Genomic DNA, 22,834 nt, shown 5'->3' with positions numbered 1-22,834 from the left:
TCCAAATCTGCCTTTTAATCTTAGGGCCATATGTCTTGTGAAAAGGGCGAGGGGAAATCCTCTCAACCCCGTGTGTTTGATCTGTCTGTCGGTGCCCCAGGAAAGCCAAGACCCTTGGGCCCAACCAGTCTGTCAGCGTCCCGTTACAGGGGCCCTTCACTGAACGGTCCTGCTGGATTGGGGGATGATTTGACTGCGTTGTTCAGGGAAACGCCAACAGCATAAACAGGACCCCTCAGCGGGTCTTCCCACATTGTTTGAATGTGTTACCCACTGCCAGCAACTGCTAGTGCGCACAAAGGATTAACTCTAACAGTTTATGGAATAACACTCTTTGTTATAAAATTGTGACAAGTTAAGGTTTGTGATTGCCAGTGATAGGGACTGTCTGCAAAAACAAGCTTGAAATGATACACAACCAAACCATATACAACCAAAACCTTAATTACTAATGACAGCTAGAATGAATTAGTTATTTAGCACGCATAAGTCAAAGTTCTTGCCCGATAGGCATCCCTGTGGGGGAGAAGGCAGGTTCAGCCCATTGACTGATCCCAGAAGTTACAATGGAGTCTTTCCTAACTTCTCTCCTCATTCATTCACTTTTTATACTATTCTTTACTCTCAGGTGGAGCTTGAGTGACTCTAGCCACACATTCTTTCATTATTGATTGGTGTAAACTTCTCTCGCTTTCATTTAAAGACAGTTGATTAGAAATGGAAAGCGTGTGCTCGGTGAGGGGCGGTCATGCCTTGGAGGTGGGTCACTTTGGGGTGGAGCTGTGTGTTAGTGTTATAATGAGATTATGATGAGCAAGGTTCATCTAAGGAGAATAGTTTCACCACAGTCGTTGGCCCAGCAGCAGACATCTTCTCATATATTTTCCATTTGGCAGCCGCTATGCAGCTTATCAGCTGTATGGTGCCATCAAGTTCCCATTCCTGCAGGGAGCACAGCAGAGCCTGGCCGCAGTGTGTCTCCATCCTGCTCCACCCTCCGCTGCTCCTCCAGGATAGCAGGTTGTGTTGCCTAGGGAACCATGGTGGAGTAGATTCCATGCACGCCAATCGTCCAAAAGTGGCAACCGTACATTTCCCTAAAAAGGTTGTTACAATACTACAACTTCTACTAGGTCTGTAATTTCCCCCCTCTAAGCAATTTCCCCACAGCCACGTTTCCTGTTGTGATGTGACAGTATTCTGTGATGAAGCTACACATGATTATCAAACGATGTAGTCACACCACCCCAGAAGTGTTCAGAACACAGAGATTCTCTTCTGTTTTCTGAAAAATGGGTCTACGTGGCTATAATGAGGAACTATGCAACTACATAGAGAGTGCGTCCTCTATTCTGCCTTATAGAGAGAACTACCTTTTGATGTGATGTTTTTTAAAATCTGAATTTCATAGTGGAATTCTAGCTGAACTCTCCCAGAGCTGATCTTAAAATCTTCACTCAATTGGATATTGTGAGAGTAATCTTGAAATTAAAAATTATCTATTAAATAGAAAGATAAAGTAAGAACCCTACCGTACCATCTTAGATCTAGTAAAAATCATGAACAAATATCCGTAACCAAGGCAAAAGATAGCCATCCTTCCTGCAGAAACATACGACCGGATTTTAGTAAACTGAATAACCACAAGAACTCAATTTGATTAATTGATTCAGAGTGGAACAGGATCAGTATGACTAATTTCAGCTAGGAAATACATAGCGATATATAGTAAAAATAACAAACATTCATTTATGCCACTAATTACACTTTAAAATTACATGCACAGACCCAAATTTTCCATTTCCCTGTGGAAATAAGTGCAGAATAACTAAAATTTTGGAAAAAAAACATGGCTCTGGCACCGAACATGGGCATTCTTGGACCAGTACTCCCAGTCAAGTTTCTAGTATGAAACTGCTGCTTGCTGGACCTCCAGCCAGTTAATAATTTGCCACTCCATCAAATAACTTTTCAAGTGATTTATTAAGCAATTAGGAATCTGCTCAGACAAATCAAGTGGACTTTATCATCACAGTGGTGGTAATTCAGCCCTGTAGCAGAAGGGAAGTTGTACCTGGAAGTACAAAAAAAGTCCCTATTCAATACCTTTCACTTTCCTCTTAAAATTGCAAACCACATTGGCCGTGACGTAGAAATCTGTTTCCTTTTCCCTTCCAGCACAGGGCTGTGCCAGCAGCCAGCCTTGCAGGCGTACTGGGTCTGGCTGGGACGGAGTTAATTTCCCTCATAGCTGCTCCCACGGTGCTGTGGTTTGGATTTGCAATGGAACGGCATTGCTAACGCGGGGATGTTTTAGCTATTGCTGAGCAGTGCTGACACAGCACCAAGGCCTTCTGCTTCTCACCAGCGAGCAGGCTGGGGGTGGGCAAGGGGTTGGGAGGGGGCACAGCGGGGACAGCTGACCCCAGCTGGCCAAGGGGATGTTCCACACCACATGATGTCATGCTCAGCAGGGCATATGATGTCATGCTCAGCAATAAAACTAGAGGTGAAGCTTTTCCAAAGCTGCCATTACTCAGGGACTGCTGAGCACTGGTCTGCTGCTGGGGAGTGACTGCTTTTTCACCACATGCTGTCTTTTCCGTTCTTTTGGTTTTTTCCCCTTCTTCCTCCTGCCCCCTCACTATATCAAACTGCCTTTATCTCAGCCTGCAGCTTTTCTCACTTCTACCCTTTCAATCCTCTCTCCCATCCTGCTGGGGGAGAGCGAGCAGCTGTGTGGGCCTGAGCTGCCCACCAGGGCTAAGCCACCACAGCAGGGCACAAGTCATCATGCAAAATTTTAGAAGCTTCTGGAAACTTCTTGACTCACCCTCCTCTTAAATGAAAAGCTTGTAAAAATTACCTTCTTAGTAGCTCTTGGGTGGCCGTAGTTAGACAAGTTCACCACTGAGAAAATAGCGGCTCTAAGGTCAGACTACTTTGGGGTTGGCTATAGTGTTGGTGTTTCCCTCCGATTTCTTGCTTCAGGTTCACTAGCTTCAGTCAGCCCCCCACAAACACACCAGTGTGCTGACATTAACACAGGTAGTTATACGTCATCATAATCTCATGCCTTGGGAGCAACAAGATTGCTTAAAGGCCTAGCGTCATGTATTAGGGATGTGCCAGTTACAAAAAGCTACAAAAAAGCGTTAGATATTTCCACTCCATTTAAAACTAACATTGAAACACATACCTGATATGCTGATTTTCTTTTGCTGCCTATAATGTGTGCCAGCAGTGGAAAAGGATTCTGAAGTGAGCAAGACGTCAGGATATTTGGCATTTTATGGTGAGATGAGCTACTTTCTGCCACGACCACTTCATTTTTTCCAGTAAAACCACTGTACATCACGTGGAATGATCCAGCTTTGCACATCATGAATGGGACCTGTCCTCAGCACGGTTAGAAAGCTGGACCTGGCTAAGGTGCAGCTCCGTATCTGCTTCAGGATCAGTTTTATAACAAGCACAGCGGAGCTTCCTGTAGAATTACTGAGGCGCACTCCTGTTAACAAAATTTGGTAATCCTCTAATAAAAACATCCAATCTGTATCTGGCTTCTACCACATACTACATAACCTCATAATCCTCAATTTTAATAACATCTGCAGGTTTGGGGAATAAAGTCTTGCAAGTAACAAAACAGACAACTCATGGGAGGGTACCCTGGAGGCTGAAGATGGAAGGCAGGCTGTAACAAAATAAAAGGACAAAGAAAATGGATTTTTCTCTTTGGTTTTTTTTTTCCTGCACCTGTTAGAACAATTTTTGATGCATTTGAAGGATTGCTTTCCCTTCAAGAAGGCCACAGTGAAATATTTCTGGCTTTCTTCTTTTTTTTTTTTTTTTTGCAGGCATCCTAATGCCAGGAGTAGGAACAAAAACCAATCCAAGGATTTCTCCATGTGCCCTGGAAAACAGCTGGTTATCCTATTTAACTGAAAGACTCCACATTCATAAAGCACCCCAGCAGGAGCCTTATTTTGTACAAATGTGTACTAACTTCGTGGGGGAAATCTGCACCAGCATACCTCATTATATCTAATGGAATACTATTAAGAACTCTATGCCCTGTGAATTGAAAACCTTCCTGTAAGCAGGTGGCATTCTCAGTCTTGCTTATTAATGCATATATTGGAGCTGGTGAGAAAACCAGTCCTTTCATGTGTTTTGCCTCCTATGTATCCCCTGTTTTTCTAGGGCCAAACACCTGGCTTCTGAGGTGCTAAGAATCCTTTGTGCTGCTGTGTTGGAACTAACGGGAGGGATCCTCTGGTCCGAAATCAGAATCCACAGAACCACGCTGCATCTCTGCAGAGATCCTAAAACCTGACACCGTTTGGGGAAACTTTGTTCTACTGTAAGCTAAAAGAAAAAACAAACAGAAACACCACCACCACCACAAAAGCAAATGCAAATATAAACAGTAGTAACAGCATCTTCAGACAGAGGTGACCATTCCTACTTGCTCAGCCTCAGGCTGGCTCCTGACTTTAATTATTTACTTAGTTGGGACTTATTCTTCTCAGGGGAGGAATTCAAGTGCAAATATGTACTTCAGATAAAACTTCAGAGTGTGAAAAATATTTATGTTAAAATTCTTCAAGGTAAGCCATTTAGAAATTAAAATGGTTTTATTTAATGCTCCTTAAAATGGTTTACCCATTCACCCAGTTGACAGTTCAAGAAAACAATCATTATGATTTACACTAAAACGACAAAATTATTTTGAACAAAGTAAAAACCTCTTGTGTTCCTAATCCTTGAACATCTGATCTCCAAAACCACTCTCCACAGGGGAACTTAAATATGTGCACAGGCTTACGAAAGCTGCGTGAAACTGTGAGATGTTAAGGTCAGATGAGGGGCTGGAATCTCTGAAATTTCAGATTGTAAATAGGATTTAGGATCCCGTGTTTTCACTGAGACAAGAAAAGTGGGTGTAATTAACACACATTGTTAAACTTCATTAATCTCCCAGGGTTTTTGTTATGCTTACAAAAATCAACCCACTAGAATAAATGACTAAAAAGGTGGGGGGCCACTTTACCATGAAAACAATTTTTACTCTACAAAAATATGCATATTTTTTTCTTTTTCTGCTGTTCTGAAAGTTCTGAAAAATACAATGGTTTTTACCACAAACTGTTTTGAAAGTACCCAGAGGTCCAGCCCTCAGCTACCCTGCACCATTTTCAGAGGAGATGGGGATCCACAGTAAGCCATACTTTTTTTCAGTAGCAGCTTACCACAACATATGTGATAAAATACCTGCTTTGAGAAAGCCTCCAGGAACTCCCTCTCCTGTGCCCTGCAGTATTCAAGGATAAGGAACCTCCTCAGGAACCCCCCAGGTGCTGCTGTTGACTTCAGCAGAAGCCCAGGGCCATTGCCTTTCATAGCTACCGGCCAACGGCATGGACCTCCGCACGCAACATTTGCAGTTAGGCTCTTATCAGAGCAGGAACTGCTGTCTGATATCAGCCAGGTGGGCTTTTGCCTTCACAATGCATGGCTGCCCTCTGCTTCTGCTGAGCTCCAGCTGCCTGTTGGGCAAGTGGTTGGTGACTACAGGTGTTAGCAAGGATGTAAGCGCTAATGGGAGCTTCTTGTCAGTGGCATTGAAGTACCAAGATCCTCCTGAGTTTGTAAAATAAAACCTTGTAATTTTCCACTTATTTATTAACCTGACGTGCACATATGACTCTGCACTAAAATGCAGCCTTAGGAACGGGCACAGTTTACCTGGTTTTGGTGCAATGTGCCTATGGTATCGGCAAGCACAATGAAAGTGGTGGGGAACATGGACAAAGCGGGAGACTTTTACAAACAGGTGCTGTTTGCAAGTAAAATGGTCGGAAACATGAACCTTTGAAATGTGTTTAGTCTACTTAGCGTGAATTAACCTCACCTTTGCTTCCGCAGCCGATGTAACATTGAAATCCTATGGGTCCCACCGACTCGTTGGGCAGAAGGGAGACACGGCAGTGTGGGGATGTGCACATAAAAGATAGCTTTTCATTAGGTTTTGGACGCCTAAGGTTTTAGACACCACTTAGAGTTAGGCAGCACTTCAAAGACACTTTGCTTCTCCCAGGGGAATAATGATAACACAGGGGAATAATGATACATTGAGGCAGGGCCAGTAAATGACTTTGGTTCCTATAGGAAGTCTGAGGATATTCAGGGAGGATAGGCGAGGCTTAATCCAGGAGTCAAAGCCGCAGAAAAAACACTAGAAGAGGCAAACTTTTTGCGTTCACCTAAAAGCCAGAAAGGGAAATTAATAGAAAGACATCAGGAACTTTTTATTATCTTTCTAAAAGAGAATAACCTGTCTTGCATATAGAGAAGTAGATGCTTGTCTTTACTTAGTTTTTAAAATATCTTAAAGACCATCTCACATGAAATTCTTACACACAAGCTGGGGGAAGAAAAATGGTCTTGATCCCAGTCCTGTAAAGCAGGTACAGAGATGGTGGGAAATCTGCACCTGGTCTGGAAACCAGTCAGTTCCCAACGGGGAGGACAGCCCGCCTCAGGTGCCAAAGTTTGTCTGTGATTTGGTTTTATTCAGCCCTTCTGTTAATCACTTGGATGATGGAACAAAAAGTAAACATTAAATTCACAGCTGACACCAAGCTTTAAGGGCTGTAAATGCACTGTGGGGAAGGATTAGAATTCAAAGTGTTCATGACAAGCTGGAGAAACACCAAGGGGTGGGGGAAATAAAAAAAAGTGAAGTAACTCACGACAAAGGTAAAATCCCATACTTGGCAGGGAGAGCCAACTAAGGAAATGTAAAAATGGAAGCAGTTGCATAGACAGCAGTTCTGCAGGAAAGGATCAGGCAAAGATCGTATGATCCAGAGAGTTACACAGTCTGCAGGGCCAGGACAGTAGCAGTTCATGCTGGATGGCTGCTGCCCTGAGGCGTCTGTGCACTTCTCTTCCACAAAGAGGTGCACAGCCCATAGGAAAAGGCAATCTATTCGACACAGGAGCCTACAAAATTCAGGAGGAAAGCTTTAAAGAATTGGAACTGTTTAGCTGGAAGAGGGAAGGGCCATTGGTACAGAGTTAAACTCTCGAGTTTGCATGAGGCTGCTGCAAAGAAGAGAACAATTTGTCCCCCATGTCCGTAGTGGGTACAATCAAAACACTGGGTCTAATCTGCCCTGAGAACCAGGCTACAGAGCAGAAAAACCTGTAACACGGAGGATAGTCCAGCCACGGTGATGGTAGATTCTTCATCAGTCATTAATTTTAAGAACAGGATAGCCAAGCTTAAGTCATGATTCACATTGGTACGGTTGGGTATGGTGTCCCTAAATCCCTTTCAGACCTTAGCACAGATACAGAACGAGGGATCGTGAGTGGACACACCACCACTTCCCCAGCATTCTTTAAAACAACTTTTATTTCTTTGCACAGGTTTTTTTTCCCCTCCTACTCTTTAACTGCACTGGGTATCTATGACAGTCCATAGCCTTTCAAATACAGTTCGGAGGGTGTTTAAAGAGAACGCTGGGTTACGTTTTGTTGAAATAAAGCAAAGTGTATCTGCATTGCAATATGTAAATCAAAGGAGTTTAAATTGCTTATTTGAAATGTTGTCTGCTGCTTAAGTGAAACTGGACCAATCCTTCACATTTAACAGAAGTTAAACTGAAATGTGTGAAGGAGGATCAGGCCAGTTTTGGGACTCTTAAACTTTTTGCCTGTAGAAGTGTAATTCCTCCTTTCCTGCCTGCTTCCACCCCTGCCTCTTGCAGGGGCTCTTACCTGCCCTCTCGCACCTTGCTGACATGCTCCCGTGGACTGGGACGAGCCTGGACCAGGACTGGGCTGGTTCCCATAGGAAGGGTTCGAGTTTCCCCTTTTTGGTCCTGGAAAGTCCTGCTGCCTCCTACTCAAGCAGGACGCCTGAAGCCCACCACTCCCAAGAAGCACCTGGCAGCTGTCAGTACCCACAGCCCCACCGCCCGCCCCAGCAGCGACAGCAGCAGCACAGCACGCACAAGCAGAAGGCGTTACCAGTGCCTGTTACCAACGGTCGTGCCTCTTTAGTGCACTGGAAGGATAGAAATATCTGAAAATCAGGCTCAGTTCATCCCTGATGATCATTAGATTTCTGTGACGCCAACTAGTGAGTGTCACAAAAAGAGAGATCATTTTGTATTGACCTATTTGTACATAACCACTGCTCATATACCTGACCTACCGGCCCAGCCCTCCTGCGGCCCCTGAGCTTTGGCTTGAAGCTACACTCGGTGCTGAAGCTGTGCAAATATGCACCATGTATGCGATGTGCACTTTGAAATTATAAAAAATAATCAAGATATTTCCATTTACGGTCATTGGATGCTGAGCTTGAGGAAAGTCTCGTGTTTATTTCTTGTCTCCTCTCAGACAGAAAACCCCTCTTCAGATTAATGCTACACAGCAGAACGGATAAACATTTAATAAAGGATTATGGAATTAATGCAATCACAAATAATAACCAAAATTATCTAATAGCTGGGTTCCATCCCTACTTTTTACATTACATGTTTATATTTTTATTCATATACAAACATAAGATTCTGTTAAATTAGATGGTCAGACCTAGAATGAGTTTCTGAATGCAGCTTTTTCAAAAAGCTTACAGTACATCTCTCCCTCATTCTCATAAAATTATTTCTTCTCAAGCTATTAAAGAGGAAGAATTTCAAGAATTTTTCAAATTGGCTGATGTAGAGTGCATTGACAGTTACATAATCTTCTATTTTCAAGAGAAATTATTCCCCAGAGAGAACAGTGTTTTTTCCCCTTTGTGTAATTATTTAACTTGATTTTTTACGGGTAATGCCCTGAAAAGTTGGAAACGCGTATAGCTCTTTTGCAATAATATTATATATGGATGCTTATCGTAGAAAATAAATATCTTTATTTCTTTAAATAGAAACACCAAGTCAAGGAAGAAGAATAAACAGGAAGAGTAAGTCTAGACCAGTGACAGATTTTATGTTTGCTACAGCATTTTCATCTTTTTTTTTTCCCTTATAGAAATTGCAAACAAGTGCCTCCACCACAGTATCTGTGGGATGAGGTGCATCTTGCTGGCCACTGGGCTAAAGAACTGCTCAGTCCAGGATGAAGCACCTCTCTTATGGGTGCCAGAGCTCCACCACATATTAACGGGCTGTGTTGGACAGCATGACAGGCAGTAAATAGTCAAAGTCATTGCAGCTTCACAGACACCCTGACAGCATTTCTGCTTTCTAAATCCTGCCTAACTCGGCAGCACTGCTTATACCTCTGCAGATGAAAATCAGCACCGCAGGCTTTACCTGCAGACCCACAGGCAGGTACCAGGACGTGCCAGACGTCACTTGCGGCTGGTGCTGCACTTGCAGGCAATTGCTGCACAGAGCACGTGCGGTACCGTGCCAAACTCAATGTGTGGAAGTTTTGGTGCCCTGCAGTCTCTAACGCCCACGCAGCGACAAATGCCAGGTGTCCCTGCTGCTGCCTGGTGACCCACCAGCATAACTGCCTCCCAGGCTGGGACTGTGACTCAGTGCCATGAATCGAAAGAGCAGATTAGGTTCCCAAAGACCTTGACTCTGCTTCCCTCAGGCTACAAACATCCCCTTTCTTCTAGCGGCTCCAGCCTCAGCCATACGTGGAGAACATCAGTCAGGTCCATCACCCACTGCAGAAGACGTAAAACCTGCCTTCTCTGGGTGTCATTTTTATGGAGAATCATTCTACCATAAAATCACTGAGAGCAGATCCAGGTGCTGGAGACACAAAACAAGGCTACGGCTTGCTACAAAAGGGTGCTCTTCTAGCAGCATTTCTTCATCACGTTTAACTCTGTGCTGGACAAATCAAATGACGTGAAGTCGAACAGCAGGGTGATGCAACAGGACAACGTCACCACAAAACCGACCCACCAGCCAACCAACCCTGAAGGTCATAACGTGGACTGAGAGTTCACAATCAGAGCCTGGTATAAAGTCCCATGAGTAAAGCCAAGTCTTTTTTTCTATGTGGTCCAGAGAGCCTTGCTTAAGTTGTTTTGATGACTCTGTCTTGTACAGCCCAGGAGACTCTAGGACATTGCACGAAATTCAGAATACAACAGACCTGTACACCTGGGACAAAAGCAGAGGTCTGTTTTTTAAATAGGGATTGTAACACAAGTGCATGGTCAGGTCACTGCGGGCTTCCCTCCCATCAGCCGCTGTCTGCTTTAAAGGCTGTTAGCCCATTATTCGGCACCTCTTTTTAACTAGAAAACTAAAACATAGGCAGTGGGTAACAACAGACATTAACGATATACCTGGTTAGATCTTAGCAACCATCTCTCAGACCCAGACTGACTGCCAAATCACCTGGGCAGCTGCATTTCTTGAAGTTCTGAGACCTCCTCCTTTTTAAAATACATCTTTCCGACAGCAGCCCACAGCTAGTATTTCCTTTTCATTCTCTGAAGTGCAGAGCACTACAAACACATCATTTAGCTTTGCTGCAGTCCTTTCTGTCCCTTTGATCATCTCCTTTACACCCTTCTGCATTTCTGCTTTGGTCCCGCATGTGCAGTACATCAAAAGGGAGCTTTGCAGCAAGTACCTTGGGCTTCTCAGGGTAGGTTTTTTTCAGGGACAGGATCCCAGCTGGTATAAAACAGCACAAACACCACTGAAGCCAGCAGCATTACTGTGTTTAAACCAGCTAAAATTCTGGCCCGAATTCTTATTTCAAAATGCCTTATAATTCAACCAAAGCTTTAAAATTCTCTTCTTGGAGCACTGACTGCTGGCTCAGAAATTTCCTTGCAGAAGTGGTAAACTCAATTGCAGTCCACTACTTTCAGACTCAAGGAGTAAACCATGAATGATGCTCCTTTCTTCCTTCCATTTATCACATCCCCTTTAAAAAATGGTTTGTGATGCTAAGAAATAGTTTTTTCTAATACTACTAAAACTGGATGCTTGCTTCCTTCATTTTACAAACTTAAACCACCCTTAACCAAGCAAACTGAAACTAACATTTGTCTAGTTTGAGCTGAACATTTTTTTGCATACAAAATGTGATTAGAAAACATTTTACTTTTTAAAAAGTGCTTCAAAACCAAGCAATTTCATAGTATTACCGTGCCACAAGTATGGATTTCCCCAGCTCAGGGACTGCCAGTGAATGAACTTGGGAGAAGCTGCAAAGGAGGTAGCGTCAGGTTTGGGGTAACAGGCACCCGTGGCTCTCGGCCTTAGGGTTCAGCTTCCACCGAACGCCGCGTGGCTCCCACAAGCACAGCAATTTGAACAACTCATAAATACCTTGAAGAAAAGAAATATCGGTTGGCCTATTTCACAGATTAGGAACTGAAGCCCAGGGCTAAAGTGACATGTTCAATATCCCAATATCCCAAGCAGAAGTTAACTGTATTTCCAGTCCCTGGCTAATGATCCAAATAGTTGACACTCCTCTGGCTCTGCTCTCCTTCATACAGAAAGAAAAAAAATCAGCTCTGAGATAACCGAGTATCTTGGATCTGATGTAGTAGTATACGATACCGCTAAGATTAACACACACAATTTTACCATTCCAGAAGCTGACAGTCCCATTCCTCACCCAGCTGGCAGGAGACATGAACTGGGGAAAAGGATTTTCTTCGCCATTTTCTTGCATTGAGAATTGTTTCTGAGTAATCTGAGTAATAAGAGCTGCTCCTTTCTCTCCACAGAAATCACAGCCTGTTAAATTGCTCTTGCGATGGCTGAATCCACGTTTCAGCTGCGGTTGTGGGAAGCGCTGCAGGCAGGGCAATGCCCCCGAGGGGAGAGCACTTCGCAGCTCACGGGATGATGAAACACACGTGAACTACCCGTGCTCCAGCCAGCTCTGGGAAACAATTTCCCTGTGCCTCAGTCAGATGTTGCGCTGCCTCAGTACTGCTGACTTCTCTCTTTGGAAAGAAATCGCTGCTGTCTCCAAAAATGAAGAAAAAAATGGTTTCAGTGGAGCGGATAACTTGGCAAGTAAAGCAGCAGACACTAACTAGCCCTAAAACTTCCCCGGAAAGCGTTGCTGAAACGTACCTCTGCATCGCCAGTTCAAATACAGGTTTTAAAACCACAGAAACTTTGGTATACGTCCAGCTGAAACTGTTCATGTTGTTCAAGCACCACTTTCAATTTTGACTAATGAAGGAATAAAAATGCAAACTAGCTCCACGACAACCAGCATGTAAGAAAGCAAACTGCCCGACTGTGAGTTAAAAAATCTCCTTCCTCTCCCCTCACTGCATGTTGAAGGTCACTCATTTTACATAAGCACATGAAGTCATCAAAAGGAAGATTAATTTAAAAGCTCGATAACTTTTTTTCCTTTTTTTTTTTTTTTTGAATGTCGGTGAGAACTGACGGCCAGACTAACGAACTAACCAAGAAAGGACAAAGTGTTCATCCTGCTCAAAACAAAAATGCCCAAAACTGTTTTCCCCCTCCCTCCCCGCCTGCCCCCCCTCCCACGGTTCTCCGGTGACGCCTCCCCTGAGCCCTTGTTACCTAACTTTTACACAAACACTCAGTTCCCGTAGCATCACCTTCAAACAGCTCTGGCTTTCTGTCCGATCACATCTTGGTTTAGAGGAGCCGAGGCAAAGCGCTTACTACTGAGGGGTTCTGCAGCAGCTCCGCAAGGTAATCAAGTTGTTGGATTTTTACTTTTCCCTTCTACTGCCTAACAGCAATTAAGTAGATGGACCAGCAAAAGCCTCCTGGCAAACTGTCTTGCTGGAATCACTACAAACTTTAAAATAGATTTAGTAACACTTTGGCTGGCTTACTTCCTGCAGGGAAACAGAAACAGCTTTTAAAATCCAGATCTAGTGCAAAATACAAAATCACTAGTATTTCTGTTAGTCACGGGTGTCAGCTGTGTGTTTAAACACGCGTATACATCCTGATTTAGTTTCAGTTCATCACATTAGACAGATCTAGAAAGCAGCAGTCTGCCAGGACCGTGGTCCAGCTGTTCTGCTCAGCCCCGCCACGGGCTGTGTGCCTCTCCAGCCATACAGCTGCAAAACGCCCTTAATTCTTTGTGGCTTCTTGTATCTTCTGCAGGCTCCGAATTGCCAGGATGCTTCTGCTCCTTTCTCTGGTCACCGGGCTTGCCCTGTCTGCCTCTGGTGTCATGACAGACAAAGAAACTGACCCAAGCCAGGAGTCGTTTCATGACATACAGAAAAAAGTGAATGACCTCTGGCAGAATTTGCTTTACCCGGTAATGCCTGGTAACGAGACGGATGGGATGATTTATGCCACTTGTGAAATGAAGCCCAGCTCCAAAATAGATGCTGACAAGCCACAAGTGTCTGGACAAGTCTTATTCAGACAGTATTACTCATATGGAAGATTAGAAGCCATTTTTTACTTGGATGGGTTCCCGCTGGATAACAATCAGTCTGGTAGAGCTATACACATCCATGAGCTTGGGGATCTCAGCAAGGGCTGTGACTCTACGGGAGGACACTACAACCCTTTCAGAGTGAATCACCCCCGTCACCCAGGGGATTTCGGCAACTTTTTTCCTAAAGAAGGCAAAATCAGAAAATACAAAACAAATCTCTTCGCCACTATGTTTGGTCCATATTCCATCACGGGCAGATCCGTTGTGATCCACGAGCAGGAAGATGACATGGGCAAGGGCAACAATAAGGCCAGTTTGGAAAATGGAAATGCTGGGAAACGTCTGGCTTGCTGCGTGATTGGGATATGCAACAAGAACTTGTGGGAAGAGAAATTGTCTGAGGTTACCGACAAGAAGAAGAGAGGGCTCAACAAACGAACATAGAACCAGGCTTAAGTGAAGACCAGGAACCGGCTGCAGCCTGGGCAGCACGAAGTACCTTAGGCTGTGCCAGTGGCCACTAAGATATATGGCTAAAGGATTTCCATTCCCATTTGCTTGCTCCTGTAAGACCTGTGTATCACTTAGTAGAGCCTCCTTTCTGTAAGCCCATCAATAAAAACAGCATCAACTCAACATTGTGATGTATTTTCCTGAAGAGAAAAGATTCCCTTTCATGCAGTTTGGGAGTCGAATGCATGTAGAGTAAGAGTGCTAACGGATACAGTTGATAGTGTGTAAAGAGTCTGTGCACTGTAAGGGGCACTTAAAGGATCGTTAAGTTAGATGCCCAAGGAAAAAAAGTTAAGGTGAGTAAGAAATCGCCTCTCATTAGATGCTATCCTGTATTCAGCTGCAAATCTGAAAGGCAAGAAGATCTCTATCCTTTCAACAGTGTTGGGTGTTGTGTTGCAAGACCTGGATAATAGATGTCCCCTAAAAACAAGGAAAAGCACAGACATTCCCGTTTTAAACTTTAGATCCATTATGTTATTCTACTTGTGTTTTCAGGTTTTATTCTCAAACATGTACAAGCTTCTTAACTATTTCAAATTGTCCACATAGCTATAGCTAAGTCACAATGTTTACATCTGAAAGCAGACTTAAAAGAAATATTCATTTGCCATCACTCCCCAGCAAAAAATCCTTAAAGTCTCTAGTTTGTGCCTGTAAGTCACTAAGTTGTACACAAAAGTTTTAATACTGCTTAGACAATGATGATAAAGTTAGAAGATCAGAGATAAATATTATTTTCAAAGCCAAAAGAACCTGAGTGTGTTTCTTCATACAAAAACGTAGGAAGTAAATCAGTCAATTTAGACTGGGAGAAGTGACAGTGAAAAGATTTAAGTCTGAAAATTATCAGACTTAAAACTCTCTCTCAATAAAGCTTTATTTTTTAAATTTAGCATAACTCACTGAAAATACTAAAACATTACCTCATGACTATCATTCATCTGATACCGAGAAAAGGAAACAAGCGGGCAGAACAAGCGTATCAGGAAATGTTTTTATTAAAGATGACAAAATGTATTAATACAGTTTAACCATGTTGTGCAGTTAATCCAGGCAGCAACAAAAGACAAGTTTGCAAATAAATTAAACTGCATAATTTAGAAAGTAAAACTACAAAACAGAAGTTGGTAAACAAAATCCTATCTTTTAGAAACGTAGCAGACTTTCAACTTAATCTCAGTTAAGATTTTGAAATACATTCCTGAGCTCATAGGGATTAAAGAAATTCCACTGTCTTTATTATACAAATTCCCATATGCTTAAAAATAGCCTCACTTAGAAAAAAAGCAACATTCTAAAAGATGCTTCTTAATCTGTCATTTTCACACACTTATTTTACAAATTCAGTGTGTTGTTTTTCAAATAACCACAACATCATATTTTCAAATGAAATCCTTCTCACTGATAATGCATCAATTCACTTTTATGCGAGACAAACTCCTTAAAATCAGTTTGCGAAATGCATCTTCTCCGTACCCCTGCTACAACTATCCCTTCCCAGTTTGCTCCCCCAAAGCCCAACACCAAAAAGGCTTATATGTCTGGATGTCACTTCTGCATTTCTAAAGTCCTAAAGGGAACATGAGTCTAAAAAACACAAAGAAAACCAACACCAACACCCGCACACACCCCCAGGAAAAAAACCAACCCTGAAGTAGTGTTCATTCCACAACAAAATGCTAATTAATTTATGGGGGGTGGGGAATCATCGTTCTAACAGCACAATATCAATTAAAGCAATATCCAAGGAAGACACTGACAAGAATATTCAATTAGTTATCACATAGTGCAGCAAAGATGTTTTTACAAGTCTCCTGGCTTTGAAGTCCTCTGTTGCTGGGAGAAGGCTAAAAACACAGCTAGAATATACATTTACTAGCACAGAAAGGAGTGGGACAGTACTGCAGCAGGGATATAGCACTAAAAATGAGGTTTCCAGAGATCTAGATATCTTACTGGAATTTAATGATTGCAAAGATATAAAAATGGCATCTAAGAGGGGAAATGGTGTCAGAATAATTACCAAGATATCCTAATTGTTGGGTCACTATGTTCTCACAGATAAAACACGCTAAAAAGAATCAATGAATGAGGCATTAAAAAGCTGTTGGTCCAGCACTGCTTCTACCTGCTCAGTCTTGCACCAAGCTCTTCATTAATTTACAGTGTTAAGTGGCTGTTAAGAGACGCGGAGCAAAATGCTAACTCACACAGCTGTGGGTCAGGAAAGGCAGAGGACAGGGAAACAGTGTAACACCTTCAACATTTCTGAGCTCAGCTACCTGAAATCTTGACCTTCTTCCTCGCTTGCCTCAGTTCTGACTGCATTGATATTTAGCTCTGTGCAGGATTAGTCTGTGAGAGACCGAAAAGAACAAGTCTTGAATAAAATGCTACTTCATGTGACATTCAAGCACTAAAGGAAAAAGTCCTGCTACATTCTCCTGGAGATTTCTGTTTCTGCAGCTACTTCTCCTTGGACTTGTCAGTGCTGTCACTAAATGAGTCAATAACGCAGTCGGTTGCAATTAACAGGAACAGCATAACAATCTTTCAGATCCTTAAACTCTTCTTGTGTTTTCAGGTGATGAGGAGCTTAAACTGTGATCAGGATAATGAAAGAAAAACTTTTTTTACTGCTTTATGTTCCTAATATGCTTAAATATACAGATGGTTTTTGTTCCTTAGGGCTGCTCCTTAATATCAGTGAAATGCTGCAATGCCAAATTACCTTTAAAGAGAAAGGAAACGTATTTGAGGAACCCTGCCAGAATGGCTTTATTGCCTGCAGAGAGCCACTGAAAGGGTTACATGGATGCACCTGCTAGGGAAAACACATGAGAACAGAGACAAGCTACATTTTTCACCTTCCCACTATCATTCCTTATATGTAATAATTTACATACAGTCTTTCTTCTGCTGAATACAAACTGTTCATGGACCCTGACACCTTGATTATGGCAGCACCTGCTAGCTCATCTTCCATATACAGACGAGTTTGTCAGTATTGCTAATATAAACTCTGTTTATTCACTAGCTGACAAGTGGGCTGTAAAAATTTGCAGCTGGCAGTTATTTGTCAAAGAAGTACTCAATCTGGGAGGGATTTTCCTTTTTATTAGTGGTATTTTATTAAATTTGATTTAATTCTCTCTGATTGGTTTCAAGTTCTAGGAGTGAGAAATGAACATTTACAGACAATTAGGTCCCAAGCCAGCAGAAAAATTGCCTTGACGGCTGCTGGCCCATAGAAGCTCCACAGCTGCAGAGACTATTCCTTATGCTACAAACAGGAGAGGAAGGACATGCCTCCCCTTCTCCTACAGCTGCTAACTTCAACATTAAGTATTCCCTTGTCGCTGCCTTCCCAGGAGCAGAGTGGCACAGCTCCAGCATCAGCAGCAAGCTAGGGAATGAGACAGCAGCCTCCCTTTTCCCCAGTTATCCGAATGTTTTCCTATGACTAAACATCAACAAGGGAAGAAGTTTAAGAAAGCAGCAACAATGCAAGTAAACCTACCACACCATAGACCGGTGAAACGAGGAGGAAAGGAAGAGTTATCCTTAATTCCAAAACACAAGAAAATAAAAAAGACACAGATTCCTTTAAAAAGGAGGGCACCTTTTTAAAGCAGGCTGAAATCTACCACCGGTTACTTAGCCTGAGGGCTGTTCCAGCTCCTGTAAGTTGAGGAATGCAATTCTAGTAACCGAGAGTGCCAAGTAGGTGGACCAGATGTCACTGGTTCTCTTCTTACTGCTCCCCTTGCTTTGGAACAGCATTGCTGTTTCTCAGAGAAAGACTTCTGGCTTCATTAAATTGGGTTCTCGGTATCTGGTGAAATAATTGCCTGCATTTTCATGAGATGAGCTGGAAGAGGGAAGGAAAAATTTTGTACAGTTCAGAAGATATAAAGGTTTGTAACGAGAAACGATATAGATGCAGCAATGGTTTTCAGAAACTTCTTATAAGGGAACTGATTTTATTCTAAGTATGTGATTTCCCATCACTATATGGAAAGAGAAACAGAACGCAGTCTGAGAAACAAGCAAAAGCTTGCAGCCTTAAGATGCTTCTCAGTTTATCACTCCAAATTTTTCATCCTTGGAAGATTAAAACCATTAAAATACAGTCCAGCCCTAGGACCATACATGTTACAGAAGGCTAGTGATAATATGATAAATCATTATCATTGGTCTCTTTGCTACACTAATGTAATCAATCTATGTAAAAACCAAAAATCATTAAAAAAAGCCCTAACATGATTAAACCTCATCACTAATTCTTTCCCTTAGGTAATTTTGGTACACTGTAGCCAAAACTAACAGAAAAACACCTTTGACAAACACTACCAGTTCAATGTAAAAATCATGCCCATGACATGCTGTTTCACCAATCATATTCGTAGCAGCACAGACACTGCAAAAGGATTACAGTGAGATGCTCGAGGGCCTGGATTTCATACCTCAAGCCAAGCTGTTATCCAAATATTCACAGTTTTCAGCAGGATCAGATGGTTTCTTGTTTTCAGATTCAGGGAGCTCCTCAAAGCTGTTATTTGTGTGTGCAGTTGTAACACTGAGCCCTCTGTGCCTTCCAGGGCCCTCAATATGCACCACATCCACGGTGCTATTTCGGTCCCCTCTTTCATTTGGAATTTCACAATCACTCTCTGAGGTTTCGTCATTGTCTTTCAGGGCCTCAGTTTCAGCTGTTTGTTCATTCTCCGAGTTTGAGGGATCTGTGGGGTCAGACGGGTCAGGGCTGGAAAGTGGGAACTCTCCCTCAGATGAACCATTAAGCTCCGCTCCAACCACCGTGATCTGCTCCCCTGCAGAAGTGCCTGCTCTTTTCCCCTCCAGTTCTGCAACTGCCTGCTCTGTCAGTTTAATTATCTGACTTCCAAGCTTGTTTATTTCTTCTTCCTCAGAAGGTAGCTGGGGTAATGAAGGATAAAAATGTTTATTTTGGTTTCCGTTATTTAAGTTTGTTCCCTCTGGAGCCAGGGACTCACTTGCAACAGCACAAGTTTCATCGCATTCTCCCTTCTGTTCTGCTGAAAGAGAAATGGAACAGCGAGATGCTCTAGTCAGTTACAGGTATTTATTATATGTCTGACCTGAAGACCATCACCACCAGTGCCAAACCACAGAGATGTTTACCTCAGTAAGGAATTTCTAAGAGTGATCCCCTATCCCATCCCAGACCCATTTCTTAGATGATAAGCAATCAACACTCGGTTTCTTGCTGGATCTGGCCCTGTTTTGCAGCCTGTCTTTTCCCTCGCACCAACAACTCTAAGAGAGTCATAGTCAATACCATACTGCAGAACAGCAGGGTCAGGCAAATTTTCAAAGGAGTATCAGCTGTAAGCAAGGCACTCCACCTACAGAAAATTTTGGCACAGCTTAACCATTAATCCCCACATCCCTACTACTTTTAGGGTAACACAAGCTTCATTCATTTGGAGCTTTCCACAGGCTTTCATCCAATAATGACGTTTCGTTATTGGTCCTGCAACATTTCTCCTAACATAAAAGATTATTCTAATTTGGGTAACACCATAAAACAAAGCAGCAGTGGAAGAATTTTAAATATACCATTATACCAAAAGGCAAACACTGAACAAAGTGTCAGAGTAGAGAAAACAGCAATGTGTAAACAAACAGCTTTGTTAAAGGGAGAGAATTTGTCCCCATCCATGTAAAGGACAAAAAGCCTCATTGAAAATAAGCTTGCGAAGTCAAGAAAGAAAGAAAATCAGGAAATGCCAGGAGCATGGCTGCATTGACAGCTTAAAAAGACTCTTCTCATGCAGATGCATTATCTTTTAATATATGAGCTTTTACTCTTTCTCCTGCAGGAATCCTGCTTCGTGCAATGCACAGGGCAGCCTGGCTGCCGGAGGACCAGAGCTACGCAATACAGGAGCCCGCCTCATTTGTAATTTGGGAGCTGCCCAGTGAGTGAGAGAAGGGTTGACACAAAGGGAACAGACACTTTTACTACCACTAAGGAAGCCGGGAATGCTACTCTGAAGAGCTGGAATTTACGTCTGTGGAAAAGGCAGGGATAAATTAACTTTCAAAAGGTGATCACCCACAGGATCTAATCTTCATTATCTGAGCGCTCAGCTGGAAACCTAGGAGCTTGATTTGCAGTACTGCTCTGCTCATGTTGTATGTTTCAACACACATACTCAAAGTACTCCAAAAAGAGCCAAAACTTATGTACCTCAAATTGGCCCTCGAAATTAGCAGGGACTCTACCTTATTCCTTGCGTGCCTCAGTTTCCCCTCTCTACAACGGGATAACACCATCTCGGCACCTTGCTGCAATTTTCTGAAGATAAACTGGTTCAAAGCACTGTATCACCAGTGAAAAGTTCCTAGAAAAACAGTACTTTTGTCTTCAGGGAATGCTTGAAATAGCACACAGGCAATACAGCAGGAACAATGCATTCAACAATGAAGAGGAAAAAACCCTGAACAGTTGTTCATTAGCAACTGTACTGCTCAAGTATAATCTATGCCGTCCTGTGCATTGGATAAAGCGAGATTTGTGGCACAAGACAGTCTTTAATTCATACGGTTGTACTATGTCATAATGCATCTTCACACAGGAACTGCACAGTATATCCTACAGACTCCTACCATCCAGCTTAACTGAACCAATGATAACAAGTACAGACTAAAACAGGCCTTGATGAGACCAGGGTAAGCAGATAGATTAGCTAAAAAAACCCCTGAAAAAGTCCTCTGATTATCTGTAGATCTAAGGAGAGCAACATTTGATGTATTACAGAAAGTTCCGATAAAGAATGTACGCTAGCGCAAAAGCTAAAACCGTTTCCTGGGTCAAACGGACAACAAATATCTGCGGTACTATTTAAAAAACCATAGCTACCCAACGTGACATCAGGCCGAGTATTTATAGATATGTAAGGATTTCATTGCTATTCTACTTATCAACTGTTTTCACTCAACTGATCATTCAACTATGGGAAAATAAAAGTGGTTTTGTTTTTATTTCAGGAATACTTTTAAACCAAGGATCCTTGGTAAACAAAGGCTGATGAACACATTCCTACATTCTTCCCAGCTGCCAAGCCCCCCCAGATTTTGGAGGTGTATACTGTAGAGATGAAAAACTGCAATATGCACCAAGCTCCTCAGACTCAACAGCAGCCAGTCACTCTCTAAGCCGAGTGGCACAAAAGGTGACTCAGTGTATCACTCGTATAGCTGCTGACTGCAGAGGAGCCATGCGACTCCAAGCACAGGGACATGCCCTACAGCTGAAAACACACTGCTGCCTTTCCAGGCTTCAAAGGGAAGATGGCAGCCCCAAGCATCCTTCAGAAGAAGGATGTGGAGCAACAGAAGGAGCTATTGCTGCTCCACCCATGGTTAGAAGCTATGGCATCCCCCGCACAACTGGTAGCATATATGCGCTCATCTATGCCACTGACAAGTTGGCCCTGTTTATGAATTTTGTCTGAGCTCTCACTACAGGTTATCCGGTACACTGGGCCACATGCAAAGGCAACAACCAAGCTGTCTGTGCAGGCAGAACAGTAATTTCTTAACATACTCCAGTTTAACGACAGGATCTCTGTGACTGACTTTGGCTCTGTTACGGATCTGTTTGGGATAGGGAGGAGGAAAGAGGGTGATGACCTACTGGGAGCTGATTGTTCCCATGACTGCCACAGGTCTAATCCTTGTCTGTCTTCTCTCCAAGGCTGTTTTCTTCTACTCTTCTCTTCCCCTGCCTAGCTCTTTGCTCCTGCCCTATATCCCTTTGTTTATCCAGTCCCTACACTCACTCTGTCCATTACTCATCCAGATTTCAGCCTTCTTTATTACACCTTGCTTTCACTGTCAGCATTTTGGTTCCTTACTCCTGTGCTCTGACCTCTGCTCGACCAGTCTTCCTTCGACTGTCAATCCCCATCTACTCTAGTCCTCCCATCACTTGAGTCCTGATCTTAGCCCTCCTTTCCTCTCTACTCCAGGTTTTGTTCCCTCTGGGCTTACATTATCTTGAAGGAACAGTGCATACAGAATTTTATCAGTGTTGGTGGCTTGAAGAAAGCTCAACAGAATCATTGGTTTGGTTTTCATCGTTTTTAGCAGGTGAGATTTAAAACCGAATGGTTTAGAATGGGGTGGAACCTCCAGCCTGTTTTCTCAGGGTGGAAACATTTTCAAATTTCTTTCAATTATAAACTAAATGCTTGCATGTTTGAAAAAAAAAATAAAAATAAAAAAAGAATAAAATAATAAAAGAAAAAAAAAACCCCGAAACACGTGGTCATCAGAATTTAACACAAAAAAGTTCTTTGGCTGACACTAAAAACATCAGCTGAAGTAGAAAACACGGCATGGAAAGCTTCAGCCCAGAGCTAAAGTTTGGCAGTGTTACAAAGCAACAGAAACAGGGCCTGATGAGATTTGACAGGCAGCTTTAATCAAAACTGTAATACCAACCTCACCTAGGACAAATACGTAAAGGAAAGAGCACAATGCCACCAAGTAAATACTTTCAGTAACTGCAGATTTAATTAAAAATCAATGATTAAGCAGGCCAAAAATTAATATTTATGAGTTATTATTACTCACTGGAGAAATATTCACTATAGTTTCACTCTATTTTTAGCAAAAATATCAGCTGATCAAGATTATTAAAAATGATAAGTCTGGCTGTCAAGTTTTATCAGATGATGACATGGATAATAAAGTCAAAATTAAGCCACAATCTATTTAATTTCAGGACTAACAAATAAATTGTTTATGATGCTTCATGGTTAGCTGAGTAAGATCTGGGCATACCAAAATGTTATGCCCATTAAAGAGCTTATCCAAATGCTGATAGGCAAGCATAATAATCCATCTCCCATCCATT

General features: G+C 42.5%; 2 protein-coding genes across 7 annotated transcripts in view; one reads left to right on the top strand and one right to left on the bottom strand.

Annotated features, from left to right (window-relative positions):
• Positions 1-12,554: 12,554 nt before the first annotated feature.
• Positions 12,555-14,046, top strand: SOD3 (superoxide dismutase 3). The gene is made up of 2 exons (XM_005447484.4): positions 12,555-12,698; positions 13,125-14,046. Exon 2 carries the CDS (start codon positions 13,141-13,143, stop codon positions 13,852-13,854), a length of 714 nt encoding a protein of 237 aa, XP_005447541.2. The 5' UTR covers positions 12,555-12,698; positions 13,125-13,140; the 3' UTR covers positions 13,855-14,046.
• Positions 14,047-14,906: 860 nt separating this feature from the next.
• Positions 14,907-22,834, bottom strand: part of CCDC149 (coiled-coil domain containing 149) — a 52,095-nt gene continuing 44,167 nt past the window's right edge. For 3 of the 6 annotated variants that reach the window (XM_055707088.1, XM_055707124.1, XM_055707104.1), the window contains 2 exons: positions 18,393-18,983; positions 14,907-17,797 (listed from right to left, as the gene is read on the bottom strand). In XM_055707088.1, the coding sequence (XP_055563063.1) occupies positions 18,394-18,983 (590 nt within the window). In that variant the 3' untranslated portion in view covers positions 14,907-17,797; position 18,393. The remainder of the gene's footprint in view (positions 17,798-18,392; positions 18,984-22,834) is intronic. The other 3 variants (XM_055707095.1, XM_055707132.1, XM_055707113.1) reach the window with 1 other exon arrangement.

Source organism: Falco cherrug, chromosome 1 (genome assembly GCF_023634085.1).
Source record: "Falco cherrug isolate bFalChe1 chromosome 1, bFalChe1.pri, whole genome shotgun sequence".
NCBI classification, from domain to species: domain Eukaryota; kingdom Metazoa; phylum Chordata; class Aves; order Falconiformes; family Falconidae; genus Falco; species Falco cherrug.
This window is presented reverse-complemented; position numbering and strand designations above follow the sequence as displayed.

What these genes read in the sequence shown, in the direction of transcription:
- SOD3 (XM_005447484.4), top strand. Translation starts at nt 13,141, where the DNA reads ATGCTTCTGCTCCTTTCTCTGGTCACCGGGCTTGCCCTGTCTGCCTCT.